A 24,272-nucleotide genomic window follows, 5' to 3' on the forward strand; every position below is an offset into this window, starting at 1 on the left:
AAAAAAAAAAAAAAAAAAAAAACAACTGTGAAACAATCCCTAGTTGTTAATCCTTATGAAAGTATAATTAAAAGTACCTGGCACCAAGAAAAAAAGAAAAATGAAACAAACAAATAAAAAACTAGATCTATAACAATTTGAAGGGTTAATCAAAACCTCTGAAACCTGCATGTTGATAATATCACTATTGAATAAGAAATACTGTCCTTTTAGTCCATCTGTGTTGCTATAATAAAATACACAAGGCAGAGTACTTTATAAAAAACATTTTATTTAGCTTACATTTCAGGAAACTTAAGAGTATGATTGGCTTTTGCTTGCCTCTAGGAAGGGCCTCACAATAGATGCATTAAACTGGTGGGAGAATATTCAAGAGAGGCCATCAGCACCATGGAGAAAGAATAGAGTACCTGCTCTCTTGGCAGCTCCCTGTGAGAGGAAGCCTATACTCCCATGACAAAGACATCTATCCCTCTTAAGACCTGGTCACCTCCCACTGGGCCCCATCTCTTAAAAGATTTCACTACTTCTCTATTGCCATCTTGGGGACCAAGAAAGTACAAGAATACCTAGATAGAGAAGTCCTATCTGAACTCTAGCATTCTACCCACTGCATGCATGTACGTTTACCATACTGTGCCTGGAAAATTCCTAAACTGATTGCCGGTATCATCAAGTACCATTTGTTTTAAACCACCACATGGTAAGAGTTCATGAAGTCTCAGCAGTATGGCATTTACCAGGTTTCCTTAAAACCTCCTAGTGGTAAGGAAAACAGTCTACAGAGGAAGGCAGAAAGTAATATGTGCAGCATGCAACTATGTGGAGTGCAGTGCTCAATTCAGCAGCACACAATAATTTTCATTTGGTGTGTGTGTGTGTGTGTGCACATGTGCACACACATGCCTATGCATGTATGTTCAGTAGTTTGTGTGTGCATGTGCATGCCTGTGCACATATGCATTCAGGTGTGTGTGTGTGTGTGTGTGTGTGTGTGTGTGTGTGTGTGTGTGTGGAGGTCTAGAGGTTAGTATCACTTGTCTCTACTGTTTTTCTTGTTTTTAAGACATGGTCTCTCATTGATCCTGTAGCCCACTGATTTGGATGAATTGACTGGCCAGAAAGCTAGTGAGATCTGCTTACTTTGACTGCACAATACTGGTATCACAGACATCTACTGCCATACGTGGCTTTTCTGTGAGTCTGGGAATCGGAGCCCAAGTACTCATGCATGTACAACAAACACTAATGGGATCATCTGCCTAGCCCTAGCACAAAAATTTTTAAAATTGTTTATTAATACAGCCAAGAGCATTGTACCTTTTAACATTGTCCAATGGCTTTCATTTTGTAAAAACGAAGTATTAGAAGACCTGAAAAATACTTACTGCTGCAGATGTCTTTTGCTACTTTGTGGGTTCTTCTTTCCTCCACCCTCTTCCACCCCTTTTCTTCTAACCTTTCAACCCCCTAACACTAGATAGGAGAGAAAAAAAAGATAACAGGTGTCAGAAAGGGGGAAACAATATCATAATCCTGTTGACTAGGGGTGTTGAATTCCTTGGTACAAGTTTGATCTTTGCTGTTAGAATATCTAATTTTTTCTTTGCATATTACTTAACAAACCACAACTAACAACCATCACCACCAACAACCAACCCACCCTACTTCTAGGGGCCCTAACTTTTATATACCCTCTAAATAGAGTCCTCAGAACTCTAAAAGATACAGAATCACAGAAACTCTCTGCAGCTGGTAAAATCACAGCTTTGCTAAAGCATGAGGCAAATCATAGTCAGCTGCTGTGGACAATCTGAAACAGTCCCATATTCCATACCTGGGATTAAAATGAAAACATATTCTTATAATATTTGTAATGGTTTGTATATGCTTGGCCCAGAGAGTGGCACTATTTAGAGGTCTTTCCTTGTTGGAGGAAGTATGTCATTGTGGGCATGGGCTTTAAGACTCTCATCCTTCCTGTTTGGAAGCTAGTCTTCTCCTAGGTGTCTTCAGAACAAGAGGTGGAACTCTTAGCTCCTCCAGCCCTACATCTGCCTGGACACTGCCATGCTCCTGCCTTGTTGATAATGGACTGAACCTCTGAACATGTAAGCCAGCCTCAACTAAATGTTATACTTTATAAGAGTTGCCTTGGTCATGTGTCTGTTCAGAGCAGTAAGACCCTAACTAAGATAATACTTGTGTTTTTGTGTGTTTCTTTTTTAAGAAATAAAAATCAAAAATTGTCATTACATACTGTAATTTTTCTTTTGTCTTTTAAAAATTTACAGGTAAAACCTGTTTTAATATTGACATAGATTGCTGCTTTTCTGTCTGTTAGTTCATACTCCTAATACTATCAATTTGTGTAAAAATTGTTTTTAATAAAAAATATTTTGTGTTGGAGTCAAGAGGACAACTCAGTGGAGTCATGTCTCTACCTCCACCTTTACTGGGGTCCTAGTGACTGAACTTCAGTCTCCAGATTTGTACAATAAGCACCTCTATCAACTGTTTGAACCATCTCACCATTCCTAGCTTAGTTTTGAAGTTCTAAGTAAGCAAGGAGTAGAGATGAAGCTCTAGAGAGCCATGTATGAGGCTCGTTCTTCTGAAGTCCTGCACCATAAGAAAAATCAAGAAGACAAAACTGATTATAATGGTTTTATTTACAATTGTCACACTTTAATTACAATAAAGCATTTGAATTTTTGGAACGTGTCCTATTTCCCTGCAGAAAATTAGTACAATCAGTTATGATAATGCAATGGAGATGTCTTTATAGACTTTCATTGGAAGTATAAAAATACTCTATACTTTTAGTGGTATTTCTCCTAGTGTGTTGTTTGTATACATTTTTTCTCTTGAAAACTTAATTTGTTTAGCTCCCTGGCATAGTTATTTTGTTCCCTTAACATACCAATATATATTATACAGACATATGATGCTAACTACTTAAGGTTTGTTTATAAAGCATATTTTAAATTTTAGTTTAATCAACTGAAATACAGTTTTATTTTTAAAATAGAGTCTCATGTAGCCCAGGCTGGCCTAGAGTTCACTATGTAGTCAGAGATGACCTTAAACTCCTGATTCTCCTCCTTTCACCTCCCAAGTGTTGAGATCACAGGTGTGAGCTATCATGAGCATCTGAGGTAGAATAAATTGACTTAATATGTTAAAGTTCTCAGTGCAAAGAGATGACTGACTTCTTACTGCATGTTTTCAAAACACCCCTTGGATGTTTAATAGGATAACCAGATGGCATCCCATTAAACATAGCTTAACAGTAAAAAGAAAACTCCTCCAATGGAACCTTAAAATAATATAAATATACACTCTTTTATCAGTTACCTAATAAAAATAGAATGTACTTCATTTCCAGAGTTCAGAAAATCTTCACATGTATAAGTCAGAAATCCAAAGGGAATAATTCTCAACACATTTTCACAGAAATCTCAGTGAATGGCACACAAGTTTGATAGAAATCTCAGGGAGTGTCACAGAAGACAGAAAATTCTGTGAACAAAAATATATGCTATAGTTTGTTTATTATAAGTGCTGAGGATGGAATTTGTGGCCTTGGGCTTGGTATGCAAGTGACCTACATCTAAGCCATATCCCCAGCCCACTAATAAATGTTCATATATATTTTCATCTCTGCTGGGAATTTGCTGTATAAGAATGCGTTGTCTCATGTGGTATCTTCTCTCCAGTTAGTAGACACTCCTTTGATGAACTTAAACAAAACATTGGCCAGTACAGAAAGGATGTAAAGACTTCCATGTAATGAACTGACAAGTGACCTTTAGCACTTACCTGTAGACTTCTAAAACCTCTCACAACATAAAAAGTGAAACAAATCTACAGTTGGTACAAATTATATACATTTATTAATAATTTTAAATAACACTCTTGTATAAATTCTTTCATATATTCAAATCATACACAAATTTAGAAATGCATCATGAAGCCTAGTACAGCACACATATGAGACATGTTTTTAAATTTTGGGTTAGGATTTTAGTGACATAAATACAAGTTTAATTTTTAGAAACACACCCTAATTGACTGGGCTAGCATTTAAGAGTAGAGAATGCTTGTGCCTAGCATTAAAAGTGGACTAGAAGTCATTTAGCTTTGGGCAAGCTTGAATCTGAAGCTCTGGGCTCACTCCAGGGCTGCTGAAGTCTCTGTGTTCGCATAAGTAACAAAGAAGATCCTCAATGTCTTTGAAAAAGTGTCATTCAAACCACTAATGTTTTAATGATCCACAATCTTTAGCCATTTGATATTATTTGACTTCTTCAGATTAATCACCATGTTCTTCCTGCTTAGCCATTTGCTCAGATTAAAAGCAAATGACAAATTAACTTTCCATCACCTCCTCCAGCTCTAGAACACAGACACCAAATCCCTTTCAACTTCTAAACCATTTGCTGTCAAAAGTACCAACAGACTAAATGTATTTATTTGTTTGTTTGTTTGCGTATGGATGAAGTTACAACTTGTTGCCCTAATGATTGCACTGAATTCTTTTAACTTATTCTGAATATTGAATATATTGTCAGAGAGCTTTCCTTGAATGATGCAGAAACCCAACTCCTACCCACACACTACTTCAAACTATAAGAAGCCAGAGAGAATTATCAGAATTAATTTTATGTTTATAAACATAAAAAGAGCAGAGGAACAGGGTGAATGTTGAATAGTAAAGCTCTAACTGGCTCTCTTATTCTAAAACACAACATCTTGATGCTCAGATAATCCAAATTAACTAGCAGATCAGTGAGTATTGCTTTGATGATTAATGATTCTGGAAATATTGGGACTAGGGAAAAGTGATATCATTTGGGATTTAGATAGTCTTGTTAAAAAACAAAATGAAACAAGAACAACAACTAAAAACCAATTCGAAACAACAATAAAGACCTATCCTCCCAGCCCATGTCTGCCCTGTTGCCCTCCCTTAAAAATCTAAGTATTTCTGGGAAAAATAATGGATTGGGTCCATACCATGTTCATGTAAATAAGAGATTTTTATTATCATTTGCTTCTCTATAGTTGGAGAGACTGTAAATAAGAGAGTCCTTGGAGGCAATGTAGGGGATGGTGGTGATAAGGGAGGTCAAGGACACGGTTGACACTGACTACAAAATCCACCTATCAGAAATGCACAGGGCTTAATGAGGGGAACTAATGAAGGTGCAAGCATCAATTCCTTCATAGCACTGACATTCATTTCTTATTAAGGTTCATGTAAGTAGTATATTTTAAAATCAACATTTTCTCTATTCTTAGACAAAAATTGTTCTAGCATTAGGCTTTGCAGAGGACTTGTGGCACTGGGTGGTGATGTCTCCAGAGGAATGAAAACCCTGCAGTATGTTTTATTCTGGTTTCCTACTCTACTTTCAAGGGGAGATCACCTCATGGTTGATCTTTACAGCAAAATAATTCATATAAGCAGAGCAATGGGGTCACTAAATGATGCTATTTAAAACATTTTAAGGCTATACTTTTTCTTCATTGTTAAAATAAGATTTAGGGGCAATTAACAGGTACTTGATAAATTTGTGGTTTAGTTTCTGTGTTACCCTTTAAGATCTGTATCATGGAATCTTGATTATTTACTTTGGCTCTTAGACTAATAGAAACATTTACTTATTGGGTGAACATCTGTTTGACAAACATTAGGTTTTTATCTCCTTACCACTATTTTTGGCAGGAGTTGGGGTATCAAGGAGGCAGCCACTGTGCTCAGGGCTTTGGAACTATGTGATGCACAGTCTATACACACCTGTGCTGCAACTGCTAGGAAAAGTCTCTCTGCTCCCCTCAGGAATTCACTCATTTTAATGAACTGGCAGCTTTGCCTTCTCATCATTAATCCTGTCTTTAGGTAGAAATCTACTTGTGTCCTTTCAACAAAGTCCTTAGTAGTTAGGTGGTTCTGAATTGTACCTGTGAGTTACTACCTCCTCCTCCTACCTACACACACAGTGTGGTGGGGGTACTCTTGAGAGCACACATGGGCTCTATTAGAAGCATCCACCAATGGGAATTCTCATTTCAGCCTTCTAGGGCCCATCGCTGGTAGATTTATATGTTATCATATAGCAAAATGACAATGAAGTAGATGTGAGAACTGATTCCAGGAATAATAATGATGTGCATCGTATAGCACTGAACAACTTAGACTCTCTGCGCCTCAGTTACTTCATCTATGAAATGAATACAAGACTACTTCCTAAGGAGGCTATGGTGAGGATCAAAGAACACACATGGAAAGGTGCTTTGTAAATGATAAAGGGCAACAAAATATTAATATATTTTGTAATTCTAAGGATTAAATCGAAAGACTCATATGCTAGGCAATCAATCAGCCACTTGTAAAATGTTTTAGTACAATGAGATGTAATGTCTACCTTTATAAAGACAGCCAAATATGCAGAGCACACCCAGGTTACCTATGGATCCTCTAGTATACAGTCATTTCTAAACCCTGAGAAAAAGGTGGGGTCTCCTACAGAGGATGACCAAAGTCTATATTTTTCTGAGGAAGCAAGCAAAGGAGTCTGAGTTTCCTAGGTCTACTCTGTTTTGTTTTCCCCTACTTCACAGTCTGAGTCACCTTTCTTGGCTCTCAATCTACAACCTGTGGATGCATAACAAATGAAAGCAGCAGTACTTGGCCTTAGGGAAAAATGGCATCAAAAAGCAAGGACTAATACACACCCATAGTGACCCTCTGCCCAGATATGAAGATGGATGAACTATAGAGCACTGAAGAAGCCAAACACTCCTCATGATGCATCGGTAGCAGGTTATGCTCAAATGTCAGAGGCCTTTATTTTGGCAGATGTGGGAGGCACACAAATATTTCATGGGCATAAAAAATGAGGGACCAAAGTGATGTGATGGCTTTTCTTTTTAATTTAAAATTTCTATCCTTTGGAAGACTGTCTTTTACATTCAGGAAAGAAGTCTTTTCCTGAGGATGTTTACACTAAGCATTGTAAAACAGAGTGGCTAATTAGGTGTGTCTGGAGAATGCAGCCTGTGTTTCAGTTTCACAATTGCAGACTTCAAAATCTATTGCTTGAATCTATGGTAAGTCAAAGAGCATATGACTCTAGGTTGAAAGAGGAAAGATTAGAAACATTTGACCTCTTATAAATTTCAACAGTGTCCAGATAGGGACTAAAATGACTGATGCTCACCAGAGTCCCAGCTCTAGCAATATTTGTCACCTATTTTACAGTATTTTAACCAATTTCCCATATCTTCTTTTTACAACATCATTAACTGCTATACAGATAAAGTCTAGATGATAAAATAGGACATGATTTTTTTACAAATAGATACAAGTACAATGTTGACCAGATAATGCTACATTAATTATGTACATCTTGTTTCTTTAGACACAGGACCCTCTCCAAGGAGGTCCATCAGCTTTCTGCTCTCTGGGTGCTGTGCCTGCCCCTCACCATGGAAGCTTATCCTGTGCTTTAACTCCATTTTTGAAGAAGAATCTTGGGAGGAAAACCAAGCCCTTCTATAGAACTTCTTGGGACTTTTCTACCTTTAGTCTACACATAACCAAGATTTTTTTTTAACTGTGGTATATCCTAGATATCATCTCTTCCTCAGTTATATATCTTAGTACAGTAAAATGAACATAATCTCTGCCTCTCTTTTATAAAATATGTTTCCAAAATGGAGTTGACGTCTTCCATCAGTCTTTCAACTTCACATCAACATTCTGTCACGCCTGGTGAGGTGAACACTTTCCAAGCAGTCCTTTGAGAGGCCAGGTAGACTTAGGCTGCTCTGTGGGATTCAGCCTTTCCATACACACATGTGGTTTGCTACAAAAATATACTTTACTTCAAGTCCTCAATGGTGATGAGTGCTTTAAGTCTTCATGGGGAATTAAGAGCAACTGACAGACTAAGCACACTACAGTTTGTACCTGAACATTTGCACAATACCTTTCTCAGCAAACTCTACCCAGGCTCTGTGCAGCCAGAGGTCAGGTGCTGTTTTAGTGAGCACTGTGTTCTGACAATCCAGGAGGACAACTCAGCTTCTCAGGCTTTGTAGTTATGAATGGGTGTTGTCAGGGTCAACTGCCCATTGGGAGCCACTTCATTGGCATCATCCTCTAACAATCCCGACACGTCTGCATTGGGGATGCTGTCATGGTAGCTGCTGAAACTGATATTGTCTTCTTTCAGCTCGATGGTCCAAAAGGGAGCATTGAGTTTCCGATTTTGGTACTCTCGGTACATGTATACAGCTCCTACAAATCCCATTAGCAGCACTACCACAATGATGATGACTGTCAAAATGATGATGTTAAACTGGGTCCATGATACATCAGCAAGAGCTGAGGTGCTGTTTTCAGAAGAGCTTACTGAAAAGATAGTCTGCAGGGTTGTGGGGGCAAATGTACTATTTATAACAGGGGTGGGCACTGATGTGGTCAAAGAGGCATTGGAAACCAAAATGGTAGAACCTTCAGGAGTTGGAACAATAACTTCTGAAAATAAAAACAGAGAATGAAATGTAAAAGACAAAATTATCTAGTTTTGAGAAACAATAAAAGAAATACACATGAGAGTGAAAGTTGATATGGAATGTTGACATGGTACTCTGCTTAGAGGAATGCAAGTTAAAAATAATTTTTAAATAAATACAATGATAAGAAATGGAGTCTGGAAAGCTCATTTATTATATTTTACATCTAGGTCTGTTCTTCAATGTGTATAACACCTACACTGAAACTTTAGAACAATTATAATCTGGAAGTTTTCTACCCTTCTTATAAATGTATAATTATGGACAGTTCTGCAAAGGCTGTAAAGGCATCACCACCAAGTTCTAAGTCACATGGTTTAAAATGACAATTTCTGAACTAAAATACATCCAGCACATCTGATGGCTTTTATGAAAGCAAAATTCTTCTTAAAGGAAGTATAAAATTCCATTCCAGAAAACGGAATTTAGTGCTCAGAGTTGATGTCAGCCAAAAGAGAAAGGAGGTTCCCTTTAATTCCATGAATAGAAAGTCCTTGCTTTGTATGTTGTTGAATTATTTTATAATCAAGAAACTACATTTTAGACCTCTTATGATAGTAAAGCTCAGTGGAAGGATGAAAAGCTTTGGACTAGGTTTTGGACTAGGTAGCTATTACTGTTCACCACTGCAGTCTACTACATCAATTAACCTAAAAACAGACAAAGCTTGTATTCCTTCATGGCTAAAAAAAATCCCATCACAATCCTATCTTACTGGCACTTTTGTTTGGACACATGGTAGAATGCTAAGTGACAGCATTTTTAGCTAGTGATCACTATAGTAGAATACCAAAATATGGCAGAAAGATGTCACTGGTCAGAGGCCACTTGTACCTCAGTTCAGTAACCAGTGTACACTGGAATATCAAGGAGCAGTTTGTACAGAGTGGGATTTAAACTCTCTATGGAGTAGTAATTCCTGAATATCCCTAGCTCCTCCTGAATTCATAACTTAACATTTTCTAAATTCTCACTGTACACTCCTTCAAGGAACATTCCATCATATGCTTTTTATAAAATTCAAAGTGAATATTAATAAGATTTCATCTATCACACATAGAGCCATGTCAGCTCAAAAGTGTGAAGAGGCTAGAAAGAACTGCAGTTTCCCAGATGGGACTTCGAAACAGACTTGAATATAGGTCCGTCCCTGAAAAGGTCTTTGATGATCACTGAAATGATGTGTCAAGAAGCAAAGGAAAAGAACTTTCAGGACCTTTCAATTCTAACAGACAGATAGAAGAAGGGAAATATGAGCGCATTCGGTCTCATTGTCACAATGACTTGGGTCTCATTGTCACAACGACTTGGTCTTGGTCTTCACATTTCTGGAATTGATGCTGGAGGATCAGGAGACAGTAAGAAGGGAAAGAAACCTCTTTAGGTAAATACCTATCAATATTTATTTCCAGAAACTTCTCTGGTAGGACTGGAAGGTTTACAAAGCTAATGGCAGCTGTCTTGAAACATTCAATGCTAGCCTCAGATATTCAATGTGTAATCTTAGTTGGAGTTTTACCTTGCTTGATGCAGTTTCTCTGAAGGTCTCGAACATAGCCTTCTAGGCATTTCTCGCACCAGAACCCAGTGGTGTTATGAAGGCAGTTGATGCACTCACCACTCTCGGGCTTGCAAATCTTTGGAGTTTTAACTGGGTCCACATGGCCATGACATTCGCACCGTGTGCAGATACTGTCAGAATTGTAATAGCCATTTTCACATTTATTGCAGTTCTGGCCTGTGTAACCATCTTTACACTGGTCACATGTAGGCTCCAACTCTCCAGATTCTAATAGAATAGCAGAAATAGAAATAGGAAGAACATTAAAATAATTTAGCAAAGTCTCAAGCTATATTAAAAAATAGAAAACTATTTGTCCTCCAAAAATTTTTAAAATCCTCCTTGGTATCTTCTTCCAAGAGACATACAGAACCAATAGTCTATATAGTTTATTAACTTTCCAGTGTATTGAAGGAATTATGGGCCTATCCACAAAGCCTACTGAAGTAAAGGGTAGAAGAAATATGCTTTCACTAGATGTTTCAATAACTGTGCTATATTGCTGCTTACACAAAGTGTGAGTGTGTGCATACTGTTCATGTGCTGATCCACATGAACAACACTGTGTTGGTATGTCAGAAGACATCTTGCTGGTGTACTTTCCATCCATCCTGTAGGTTCTGGGAATCAAACTCAAAGGTTGTCAATTTACTAGCTTGTATCTTTACCCACTGAACTACCTCACAGGTCCTTACAAAGTTTTTGTTTGTTTGTATGTTTGATATTTTTTTCACTTTTCTTTCCTTTGAGGCATAAAATACTTTGTAGAATATAGTGGTTTAAGGAAATACTCTCTCTATCTCTCGCTTCCCAAAATGTTGATACTTTTAGGCATCTTTTTCTTTTGTGTGGTGCTGAATATTAATATGGGGCCTCTTCCATGGAGGGCAAGTACCCTTTGCCGCTGAGCTACATCTGAGACCATTATTCTCAGAGTGCTAGGCTTGGCGTCTTTCCCCTTTCATTCTATGTATTTTCCATGGGTGAGTTCATTCTCTTGTACAATCAACAATGGAAATTGTCTATCTTCAGTCCATCTCTCTGTCTAAAATTACAATCTGTATATTATATACAAATTGCTTGTATATCTGGGTCTACAAACATTTCAAATTTAATATGGACGACTGTCCTCAAGCATTTTAGTGAACGGTCCCAACACACATCCACTCGCTTAGGCACCAAAGCTAGGAAGGAGCTCTCAGCCCTCCATGTCCTACTTGCTTTTGGGCAGTTATCAGTCAAATTCAGTGATCTATTAAAACATTCCTAATCTACTGAGATGTCTCAACTCCAGCGGTCTGCTCCTGGCTAAGGCTGTCATCATTTTTTACTTCTAGTTCTCTCAACGTTTCCTAAGTCTTCTTTACTGCAGTATATTCCTACAGTCTCTATGATCTTGAAAGTAAATCTGAATACACATACTGCCTCCCTAGAGAAGTTGCTCAATTCTAATGGCTTTGGAACTAAGTGAAAATTTAATAGAATTTTCTACTGAAAAATTTCTAAGCCCTGCCTACTTTTCTTAGCTCTTCTCATATCTCTTCACACTTCATCATGTACTTTGTTTCAAGCATGTAAGATGGCTTAGGACACTCCCAAAGAATGTTTGCTTTCTTCTCTCCAAAATTTCATATATACTGTTTCTGCTACCTGTGGCATCTTCTTGCTCCCTATCCTGAGTCACTTTACAAATATAATCTGCAGCAATTCAGATATCATTTCTCAGAAGCATAAAAATTTGTACCTGATTTTCTGTTTAGGTTAGAGTTATTCTATCTTCACCTATAACACTTAACATTTAAGATTAATTGGATTAGTTGCTTATTTCACCAATTAAACTATAAGCTACTTGTGTTCCACCTTTACCACCAGTATTTTTATAGTATCTGACATACAATATCTGTTCAATAAATGTTTGCTACTTACATAATTTCATCTTACATAGTGGGAATATATAGGTTCATACTTATCTGCTCTTTTCAAGTCTCTACAAGATTTTAGTTTGGGCTTCTCAATTAGATTTGATAAGTGATTTTTAATAGAAAATTGTAAGTTCATTTCTTAGACTTTACAAATTTATTAACAAAATAATAATGTTCTCTAAACACAGTATTTCATTATAAAAAGAATCATTTACTGTGGGCATTAAAGCTTCAGCAAGGACTCCTCCTCAGACTTTGGAAAAAAAAGTGAATATATTTGTTTATGCTATTAAAAGTTTCACTTGAGAAACAATTCATAATGTGTCATCTAAAGTATACAAGTCAAATGTTTTGAGTATAAGCCACAAAGTTGTATAAGTGATAAACAAATTTAGTTTAGCATTTATAGTCTCAGTTGGTCATGTAGCATCAAGTTAAGCTAATAAACTTGGAACCTTGATTGTCTATATTTCAAACAAGGATTTTAAACCAGAAATTCTTAAATTAATTTGCATAAAAAATGACAACAGAATACATTCAGAATGCTTGCAACAGATGATAGATATATAAGAAAAATACTCACCAAAATATTTATATTTCTTTTTAAGAAGCTTATAACTCACTATGGTGCCATGTTTTCATTTTTATAGGTAACAAAAACTCATTTCAAAAACTTGTAGATTGAATAGACTGAAGGGTTGAAATCTAAGCTTGTGTGAGTATCTCATCTCTCTAATACCTATACTCTGTGGACCTCATGAGATGATGTTCAGAATTTGCCTCCTGTTTTACTCTTCCTCCCTTGTATTTTGCTTCTGCCAAACCTAAGTAATTCTTTGCTCAGATCAGTGATTTTTAACATTCCTGCTATGCTTTTGGTCTTGTTTGTTTTTAGAGAGTGTCACACTGTGTAGCTCAGGCTAGCCTTGAACTTTTGATCCTTCTGACTTTTCTTCCCTACTGTTGGTTGGGATAATGATTTTATGACTTGAAATGTCCTTCCTCTCATTGGCCCTCATTACAAAACCATCTCTTTCTGAAACTATTACTGATACTTCCTCACTAGTGTAGAATGTTATCCTCTGTGCTGGCAAATTTTATGTCAACTTGTCATAAGCTAGAGTCATTTGGGAAAATGGAACTTCAACTAAGAAAATGCCCCCATAGATTGGCCTATGTGTAAGACTATGGAGCATTTTCTTTATTGATGATTGGTGTGGGAGGGCCCAGATCGCTATGGGTGTTAGCACACCTTAAAGTCTTAGATGCTATGAAAAAAGCAGGCTGAGGAAGATACCAGGAACAAACCAATAAGCAGTACTCTTCTATGGATTCTGCTTCAGGTCTTGCATCCTGATTCCTGCCCTATTTGAGTTCTGGTGCAACTTTGCTCACAGATGGACTGTTACCTGAAAGTTGACAATGAAATATAGCCTTCCTCTCCAAGTTGCTTTTGGTAAGGCACTGGTGTTTTATCATAGCAATAGAAAGCCTAAGAAACCTTCTTAGTGCACCCATTATATTGTAGACTTACTCACTATACCGAATTTATTTTGGTGTGTTGTTTGAGGATTAGACCCAGTGATTTGCAGTGTCAGGTTAGCTAAACTGCTTTGTGTTCCTGATGGGTTGCATGTGTGCACCTGTTCAAGCATTATCTGGATTCACAAATGAAAGACATACAAACACACATACACAAACACACACACACCCCAATTTTAAATATGTCTTGACTAGCTCAAAGGCTGGGCAGTTCTAATCCTTTACTGGGCTAGCCTACATTTCCCTCAAGTACTCCTGGCTCAACACCTTCTAAATCTATGTTTCATCTTTGCTGCCCTACTACTTTCTGGGAAGTTCCTCCCATAGGACCACTTTCCCTTTCCACCTACATTTTGGATGACTTTTCTTCTGCCACTCTGAATCTGATCCCTCTCCCTCTGAGACATGGTGATCTCTATCCTCTCTTACAGTTTCTAGCCCATGCAAATCCAAAGTCCTGCCTCAATCTACCTGCCCAGCCACTGGCCATTGGCTCTTTTATTGATTGGTCAACAACCAATTGGGAACAAGGGCCTTTAGCATTTGGACATGCAGATTCCTGATTTGGGTGGCTGGATTAATTCAAAGCATTAGAACCAATCTTCAATATCCAGATGGATATAATGTGGTAGGTGAGAACTCACAATTAAAAATAATTTAGATTCCTGAGTGGAATACACATTCACCATGAGAGATTAAGTTTAGGGGAGGCGAAAACTGGTTTCTCAGCAAGAAGAGCTTGGTTCCCACACAAGCCACAAAACTAGAACAAAGGAATACAGCCTCCTTCTGGGGTTTACCCTGGACCCTTTTAAAAGGACTCTAGACTCCTCAGGGAGCCTTAGCTAAGATGCTGGGAGCCACTGCCATACAAAGAGACAAGATGACTGCTCTGAGACAGAGAGTCATGATAGACACAGCCTACTTCCTACAAACAAATAGATGGTAGGGATAAATAAAATTTGATTTAATTATTTTCAAGGATAAAAGAAAATATAATAATAGTTGTTTAAATGTTCTTAAATATAAATAAGAAATCCAAGCCTTTGCTCTCAAATGAAGAAAATAAAGGCAAGAAGGGAGAACTTAGGGAGATTAAATGAAAAAAAAATGCTTTAAAGACATTTAAGAGTCTTGCCAGGGCAAATACTTAGGATCTTTGAACATGGTCTACATGGGACTTCTGGGATTGATTTCGCCTAGCATGACAAAAATAGAGCCTGTAAATAGGCATATGCAGTAAGAATGTATAGATAAATGTATAGATAAATGTATAGATAATTGAGGCTTTTGATCTTTAAAAGTTAGACTGAAAAGCAGGGGATAGGGAGCCTAACCTATCTTAGACAATAAAAACTTAGGCCTTGATAATTATATATAAAAAAGGGACATACTACCATATGTACCCACAGAGACATTAATTTCCATAGAAGGGGGATTAAGTTACATAGATATATAAATAACTTAGGCCTTGACCTCATATAGAACAAGACAGAACAGTGAAGACATACTGTCTCAACAAATAATATTTGTTTAGATTGCTTTAACTGCTTTGAATTGTTCAATTATCAGAATATGTGTGGTTACATTAAAATTTCTCTTGGAGAGAGGTCAAGCTACACCTTTAATGATTTCCTGTTACTGGGCCAAGGATATACTATTTTGCGAGAAAGGCTTTGTATTTGTGTTGACAGGAAAGGAGAAAGACTTTGAGCCCCTTCCAGAGTGATATGGATCAGATATGACAGGGGTAGACCCTCCCACCCCAGAAGATCTTGACAATAAAAATGAAAATTTCAAGAAAATCAAACAAGACAGGTAACTTGATTTGCTGATTCTTCACCATGAGAACAGCCCAATAACTGGCTAGACAGAAAAATGTCTCTAGCAAAAACTTTAGTTTTATTAGACAGTAAATCTTGTTGATTATAGAATCCTTAAGATGCTTTGTTCCCTCCCTTCATATGACATGAATGAAGATTTATTACAATTGGTTAGTGATCATATTAACTCATAAAAGAATAGTTGTCTTTCAGCTATTCAAAAAAAAATCATCCTTAACTTATTTGTACACCTTAAACAATCCATACAAATATCTTCTTTTATTTCTTTTTATTACACATTTTCTTTACTTAAAAATATCTTAATGATACTAAAATTTTTGTTATGAGATTATTTTGAATTATTACATTATTAAGGATAATTTGGCAATGAGACATGTCTGTTCCTAATAGCTTCCCATTTTTTTCTAATAAGAAATTCAACATCAAAATCTCCATATAGAGTTGCTCCAATAATGACAAGGTAGCCACTAGACAAAAATTGCTCTATTCATCTACAGACAAAATACTGTCCAAAGAGAGCAAACAGGTGTGGAATAGTCAACTGATAAGCTCTGTCAAGACAGAGTAAGCTAGTCCTTCAAATTCCTGCTTCATTTCAAGGTCTGCCAAATGGATCTGACCCAAAATACTTAAGACAGATACTCTGACGTTTTAAGGAATAGAAGACTGTCTAGGTAGTCTGCTGTGTCTACAATTTAAGTTTTGGAAGCTATGTTTTTGTACTTTCTAAATATTCAGGTAATATTTGTTTTTGGATTTGTGATGGGGATGAAGACTAGTTATAGTCTCATAATCAAACTCAAGTTGTTTAACATTGATACAGAGTTAAAAAGATAGTTTTCAGATAGTGATATAGGCTAAAATCAAAGCATAATTCAGGTATAAAATTATAAACTCTTTAGTTAGGATAGGTGATCTAGAACTTTATCTAACAGAAAAATGATGGACTCGATGTTAATTGTATATCATACTTTATACTTTACATAATTGTTATGGTTATGCTCAATTTATGTCTAAAAGAAGAGCTTTTTTTTTTTTTTTTTTTTTTTTTTTTGACAGAAAAGGTGAAATGTTGTGAATAGAATCTAATGCTTTGAATTAATCCGGCATCCCAAATAGAAAATCTATGTGTCCAAATGTTAAGGTACTTGTCCCCAATTAGTTTTTGATTGATCAATAAAGAGCCAACAGTAAAACCACTTTGGAAATCAATCTGGTGTCCAAAAGATGCTCCAACATATAACAAGAACACATGTTCCACTATGTTTATAGCAGCCTCATTTATAATAGCCAGAAGTTGGAAACAATACAGATAAGCCTCAACAGAAGAATGGATACAGAAAATGTGGTACACTTATACAATGGAGTACTACTCAGCTATTAAAAACAATGACTTCATGAAATTTGCAGGTAAATAGATGGAACTAGAAAATATCATCCTGAGTGAGGTAACCCAGTCACAAAAGAACACACATGGTATGTATTCACTAATAAGTGGATATTAGTCCAGAAGCTTGGAATACCCATGATAAAACCTACAAACCATATGGAGCTTAAGAAGAAAAAAGACCAAAGTGTGGCTGCTTCAATCGTACATAGAAGGGGAAACAAAATAATCACAGGAGGAGGGAGAAACCTGGGAGGGATAGAGAAGGAGGCGGGGAAAGGGGAGCAGAATCAGGTACTGAAAAGGGCAGGAGAGAAATACAGAGGGTCAGGAAATTGAATAGAAAAATGTAGCAGTGTAGGATGGGGAACTGAGGTTAGCCACTAGAAAGTTCCAGAAGTCAGGGAAGCGAGAAGTTCCCAGGACTAACGAAGATGACTTTAGCCAAAACACCCAACAAGGGGAGATACAACCTGTAGAGATCAGTTCCAGTAGACAGACATGGACTCCTGTTGAGGGATGGGGCTACCTACTCATCTCAAAATTTTTAACCCAGAAATGTTCCTGTCCAAAGGAAAGACAGGGGCAACAAATGGATCCATCACACGTGAAGACACCAAACCCAGACACTATTGCTGATGCCAAGAAGTACTTGCTAACAGGAGCCTGGTATGGTTCCTGCCAGCACATGACCAACACAGATGCAGATACTCACAGCCAACAATCAGATTGAGCTAGGGGTCCCCACTGGAAGAGCTAGAGAAAGGACTGAAGGAGTTGAAGGGGACTGCAACCCCATAGGAGGAGCAATGTCAACTAACTGGACCAACCAGAGCTCCCAGGGACTAAGCCACTAACCAAAGAGTATTATACATGGAGGAAACCATGGTTTCAGATACATATGTAGCAGAGGATGGCCTTATCTGACATCAATAGGAAGGGAGCCCCTTGTTCCAGTGTAGACTTGATACCCCAGCATCAAGGGGGATGCTTGGGCATTGATGCAGGTGTGGATGGGTGGGTTGGGGAGCACCCTCATAGAGGTAAAGGGAGTGGGGAGAGAGGGGGAAAAGATGGGAGGTTTGTGGAGGGGGAAGTTGTAACAGAGATATCATTTGAAATGTAAACAAATAAAATAATTAATAAAAGAAGTAAATAAATAGCCAACAGCCAATAGCTAGATATGGAGACCTTTAGATTTGTGAGGGCTAAGAACTGGGAGAGAAAAAAGAAGAAAACTGCCAGCATTCGAAGGGAGGTGGATCAGACTTAGAGCTACCAAAACAAAACAAAACAAAACAAAACAAAACAAACAAACAAAAAAAACCCAAAATGTAGATGAAAAGGAATGCGGCCCCTAGAAAAGCTACCCAGAAACATCTTGGGCAGGAAAGACTAGGGGGCCACCCAGAAGGAGCCAGGGCAACAAAGATAAAATACAGAATTAGAGGGCATTAAGCCAGGAATACTGGAGGGAAATGTGTGCTAGCCTCAGGGAGGATTAGAAGTGCTCAGCTTTTGAGCTAGTGAAGATATATTTAAAATTAACTGGCATATGAGTGTGTCTTTCATTCGCAAGTCCAGATAGCTCTTGGGTGTGTGCACACATGCAACCTGTCAGGAACACAAAGCAGTTTAGCTAACATGCTGCTTACAGTGATCTCTGTAAGTATCAAACTGAACTGGCTTAGTACTTTTTACATCTACAGGCACATGCATGCCTAATTGGATTGTTCATGTCCCAATTCAGTCTCGGGCTGTGATCTACTAGCTCTACACGGATACATCTCTAAGTGTCCCAGTCCTTACTTTTCAAGGCTCCATTTAAATGTAAGCTGTTCCAAAAAGACTTTTCTGGCTTTCCCAGTAAGAAATATAAGTCTCTCCAAAGGTCCCCCAATCCAGGTTTACATACCTAATTACTCTTGCCCCTGAGATAGTTATCTCCTTTTCTACTTACCCAGCATGTATTATTGGCATAAATGATACACTGGGACTAGAGATTAAATGATTAGAAATACAGACATCATCTCTATTATAATGCAGTATATAGTGTATAGAAGAGGCATGTAAAAACAAAGGCTTTCAAACACATTACTTTTCACAGGGATTTTCTTTTTCTTTTTTTTTTAATTTTAGATATTTTCTTTATTTACATGCGAATTTCTCCATTCCCAGTTTCCCCTCCAAAAAACAAAAAAACAAACAAAAACAAACCCCTGTTGCCTCCCCCGTGCCCATGCCTGCCACCCTGCCCTCTCCCAATTTCTGGCCCTGGCATTCCCCTACACTGGAGCACAGAACCTTCACAAGGCCGAGGTCCTCTCCTCCTATTGATGATCGATTTTGCAATCCTCTACCATACACATGCTGCTTGAACAATCAGATCCCTCTATGTGCAGTCCTTGGTTGGTGGTTGAGACCCTGGGAGCTCCGAGGGTACTAGTTAGTTCATGTTGTTGTTTGTCCTAAGGGGCTGCAAACCCCTCAGCTCCATTGGTCTTTTCTCTAATTCCTTCACTGGGGACCCTGCACTCAGTTCAATGGATGGCTGTGAGCCTCTACATCTGTGTCATTCAGATACTGTCAGAGCCTCTCAGGAGACAGCTATATTTAGGCTGGCTTACCCTTCCTTCAGTCTCTGCTCCATAGTTAGGGATTTTCTTTCCACAGAGTAGTTCTATATTTTAAATTCATCGTATGAAAGAGAACCCAGTGAATGAATCAACTAAAGAATTATAAAACACCTTAAGCAAAGCCCTATGTTTAAAAGGAATATTACTCAAGATGAGCCAAGAACTTGAGCAACGTTCTGATATACAAATCTTATAAAGGTCTTAAATTGTCACTAACAGCATGCCAATACATAGAATTCTTATATTCTCTAGAATTCTTTTATTACAGATGCAAATTTAGATATTAATATTCAATTTTTATATTCCTGACTCAAAATAATAATCCTAACTTATTCTAACTATTTAATATATACATACTTATACAGTGACAAATAACAATGTATGCTTGTGAAAGTATAATCTTCTTTAGGAAAATAAGAGAAAAACATCTAGTCCCAGGGATAATGATACAACCTTCTTCATGTCCTGTGAGTTTATACCCATAAGTTTATGTACTACTTTTTGACACTTTGTGTGTTTTCTTTTCTATAACACTGAATTTAGAACCCATATCTTAGTTTTTAAGAGACTTTTATATTCCTTGTCTATAATAATGAAAAGCATGTACTAGGTGTTAAATTACTATTTGTGGAATAAATGAAAGATTTTTAGTAGCTTCTATGAAAAGAGAAACATACCAGTTCCTATTACTAGGCAAAACAACTGACTTCCCAGATGCTGCCAAATGCTCCCGATTCCTGGTAATCACATGTTCATACTTGATAGAACAAACATGAGTAAGTTAATGGGGTACTGCAAACGCCTCTATGGTTTTAGAGACCAGATGATAAAATTACTTGCATTATTCTCATTTTTGGATGATTCTCTTGCAGTGGATTTCAGCTACCATGCTGCAAAGATATTAAGTAGTTTAATGAAGAAGTCCACATGAGCCGGGCAGTGGTGGTACACACCTTTATTCCCAGCACTTAGGAGGCAGAGGCAGGTGGATTTCTGAGTTCAAGGTCAGCATGGTCTACAGAGTGAGTTCCAGGACAGCCAGAGCTATACAGAGAAACCCTGTCTCGAAAAACCATAAATAAATAAATAAATAAATAAATAATAAAAAAATAAAGAAGTCCATATGATGACTAACAGAATCTTTTTGCCCCTAGAGAGCCGAATGAGTTAGCCATATTGAAAGCAGATTCTATAGTCCCAGCTAAGCCTTCAATCTACTACTGTCCTAAAATCTTGACTACAGTCTCATGAGAAATTCTAAGCCAATAGAAACAATGAAAGAAAATTAAACTGAATGCTTCTGAAATTAAGCAAGTAAACAAACAAACATCATTTGTGTTAAAAAAGGAGATGAAACAAGTGAAAAATTTGGTCATGGGAATATTTATAAATTCTTTTTTAAAACCTTTTTATTTAAATATTTTATAATATTTAAATAGAGATCAAACCTAGGCTATCCTATTTACTAGGCAATAACTTTCCCATGGAGTTATATGCTCATTTCTTACAAATCAAATATCTGATAAGTGATTTGTATATATTACTATATAAACACAATGATAAAAATACAACTTTAAGATGAACAAAAAAAATCCAAAAGCTATTTTCTTAAAGGAAATACTAAACTGGTCAATAACCATATAATTAGCCATCAGAAACAGACACATTAAAACCACAACGCAATGAATGCTATTTCATATCTATTAGGATGGCTTTAGGTATAAAAAAGATAGCTAATAAGTGTTTTTGAGTCTGGTGACAATTTAGAAGCCTCATTTATACTTCTTAAAAATAATAATGTTGGGGACAGGGAGACATCTTGACCCAGACGATTGTGTGCTCCTCTGGTCTTCACAGGCACTGCACTCACAGACACATGACATCCCACAGGTACACATGTATACTCACAATTAGAAACAAAAAACAATCTTAAACATATAGGGTGGAGGGAGGCTGAAGATATATGATTTTCATCTCTGTTTTTAATACACAACATGCTGTGTCTAAACTCATACACAATATACATATTCTACCCCCACAAAATGATAACATAAAATTTTGTTTTTATTTTGGAAAATCATCTGATATTCCCTGATAGAGTTAAACAGAATTGATATATGACATAGCAAATTCTACTCCTAGTGACATGCCTCAGAGAAATTAAAACCCTTGTACACACAAACACTGGGGAATGCAGTTCAGAGGCAGAGTGCTTTGCTGCACACACAAATAAGTTCCCAAGCTCAATCTCCAGTAGTGGGGAAAACATCCAACAACTACTGACTTGAGAGTGTATTGGCAACATTTATATACACAAAAAATGAACAGAAATGCTCATACTGCATTACTTATAGCAGATAATATTTAAATGTCCACCAATTCAGGAAAGAATAAATGAAATGTGGCTTCTATACAATTTACAACAAAAAGTATGCATTACTGATACCTGTTTCAATATGCATGAATTAAATAACCATGGAAGGAGTTGTAGAGACTAACTATGGAGGAGAGACTAAAGGAAGGACAATTCAGAGACTGCTCTACCTGGAAATCCTTCCCATATTCAATCATCAAACCTAGACACTATTGTGGATGCCACCAAATGCTGAATGACAGGAGCCTGATATAGCTGTCTCCTGAGAGGCTTTGACAGTACCTGACACATAAGTAGAGACTCACAGCCACCCATTGGACTGAGTACAGGGTCCCCAATGAAGGAGCCAGAGAAAGAACCCAAGGAGCTGAAGTATTTGCAGCCCCTTAGGACGAACAACAATATGAACTAACTAGTACCTTCAGAGCTCCCAGGGACTAAAACACCAACCAAAGAGTACACATGGTAGGACTCATGGCTCCAGTAGCATGCGTATAGCAGAGGATGGCCAAGTTGATCATCAATGGGAGGAGGGGACCTTGACACTGTGAAGGTTCTATGCCCCAGTGTAGGGGAATGCCAGGGCCAGGAAGCAGGAGAGGGCGGGGTGGTGAGCAGGGGAAGGGAGGAGGGAACAGGGGATTACTTTAGTTTTTGTTCTGTTTTCTTTTCTTTTCTTTTTTTCTTTTTTTTTTCTTTTTGAGGGGAACCTGGGAAAATTGATATTGTAAATAAAGAAAACATCTAATAAATAAAAAAAGACAATATGCTACATGAGAGAATCTAGATACATGCACAGTATTAGCTAAGATATCTGAATTCTCATTTCATATATGGATTAGAATTTGATTGTAAATTCATAGAAAGTAAACTGTTGTGATTTTTTATAACTCACTTTCACCTATATAGTCTAGAACCTAATTCATCAATACAGTTTACTTCATAGAAAGAAGTAAAGACCCGGAGAAAGACCTTACCTATGGTGCAATTGCCTGTAGAAGTCACTGCTGAACACGGGCAGCGACGGCATTGCTTTGCATCATCAGGACTCTGATAAAATCCTTCTTTGCATTCTTCACAGTGTTCCCCTTTACTATTTTCCTGGCAGTTTAGACAAGCACCTAAAAGAATTATTGTTTCAAAGTTAAGGAACATTCAGAAATCCTGTCTGCATCAGGAAGACCACACATTATACAGAAAAAGTATCAGGAGTACTGTTAAGTTTTTATTCTGTGTTATTTCTTGAAAGAAAGAAAGAAAGAAAGAAAGAAAGAAAGAAAGAAAGAAAGAAAGAAAGAAAGGAGGGAGAGAGAGAGGAAGGGAGGGAAGAAGGGAAGGAAGGAAAGAAGGAAGGAAGGAAGAGAGAAAGAAAGGAAGGGAAGGGAAGGAAAGGAAAGATTTAGAGATGGAGACCTAGCTTAGATGTTAAAGCCCAGCTTTGTTGCTCTCACAGACAATCTGGGATTCCCAGCACCTTTATGCCACCTCACAACTGTCACTGCAGTCCAAGGGGATTCTACACTCTCTTCTGACCTCTTTGGGCACCAGGCATATATGGAGACAAAACACTCATACATATAAATGGATAAAATAAGTAGATCTATTTTTTAAAAAGATTTATTACTTGTGTGTATGTGCTTATGTGTGTTTCTGTGCAACATGTATGTGCAAGGGCCCTTGGAGACCAGCAGTGGGAATAGGAACTCTGTGGAGTTCCAGGTGCTTGTGAGCTGCCCAATACAGGTGTTGGGAACCCAACATGGAGCCTCTGCAAGAAGAGCAAATGCTTGGAACTATTGAGTCATCTTTCCAGATCCTCCTGACTTATTTCCGAACTAGCTATGTCTATGAATTCAATGTTCTATGAGAGAAAAGTTGGGTATGTGATTATAGTCACAATATGTACTCATTGGTTGACTGACTATATACTACATACAGACTAACTTTGTACAAAGAAAAAAAAGATAATATATATTAATAGAAGAGTATATAAATTGCGGCATTTTCATAGTTTGGATACTACTATGGATATTCCCATAACCACATGGCAGCTCACAATCATCCTTCTCCAGACCCATGAGATCTGGCACCCTCTTCTGGCCTCCACGGGCACTGCATGCCTATGGTACACAGACATGCATTCAGACAAAACAGTCATACACATAACGTATAAAAAAAGAAACACTAAACTTACACAAAAATACATAATACATTAAGCCAAAATATACACATAGTAAAAACTTTAAATATGGACAGAGACAGTTAAGGAATTTTATGGATTATTACCTCTGTGAACAGGGGAAAGAAAATACGCCTGAGAAAACAAGCGCTCAATTTCTTTTGAAAGTTTCCATTTCAAATATGTGTTGTAATGACTATTCTTGTTTTTCAACTTAAGTACATCTGGAATTAGCTAAAAT

The 24,272-nt window shown here is 37.3% G+C and overlaps 1 protein-coding gene across 1 annotated transcript in view; it reads right to left on the minus strand.

The window, feature by feature from the left end:
• Nucleotides 1–3,868: 3,868 nt before the first annotated feature.
• The window catches only part of Megf9 (multiple EGF like domains 9), a 100,955-nt gene continuing 80,551 nt past the window's right edge, over nt 3,869–24,272 (minus strand). Inside the window, exons 4-6 of the mRNA XM_031377672.1 lie at nt 22,830–22,973; nt 10,106–10,375; nt 3,869–8,548 (exon numbers count right to left, since the gene is read on the minus strand). Of these exons, the coding sequence (XP_031233532.1) occupies nt 8,097–8,548; nt 10,106–10,375; nt 22,830–22,973 (866 nt within the window). The 3' untranslated portion in view covers nt 3,869–8,096. The remainder of the gene's footprint in view (nt 8,549–10,105; nt 10,376–22,829; nt 22,974–24,272) is intronic.

This window comes from Mastomys coucha, unplaced genomic scaffold (genome assembly GCF_008632895.1).
Source record: "Mastomys coucha isolate ucsf_1 unplaced genomic scaffold, UCSF_Mcou_1 pScaffold18, whole genome shotgun sequence".
NCBI classification, from domain to species: domain Eukaryota; kingdom Metazoa; phylum Chordata; class Mammalia; order Rodentia; family Muridae; genus Mastomys; species Mastomys coucha.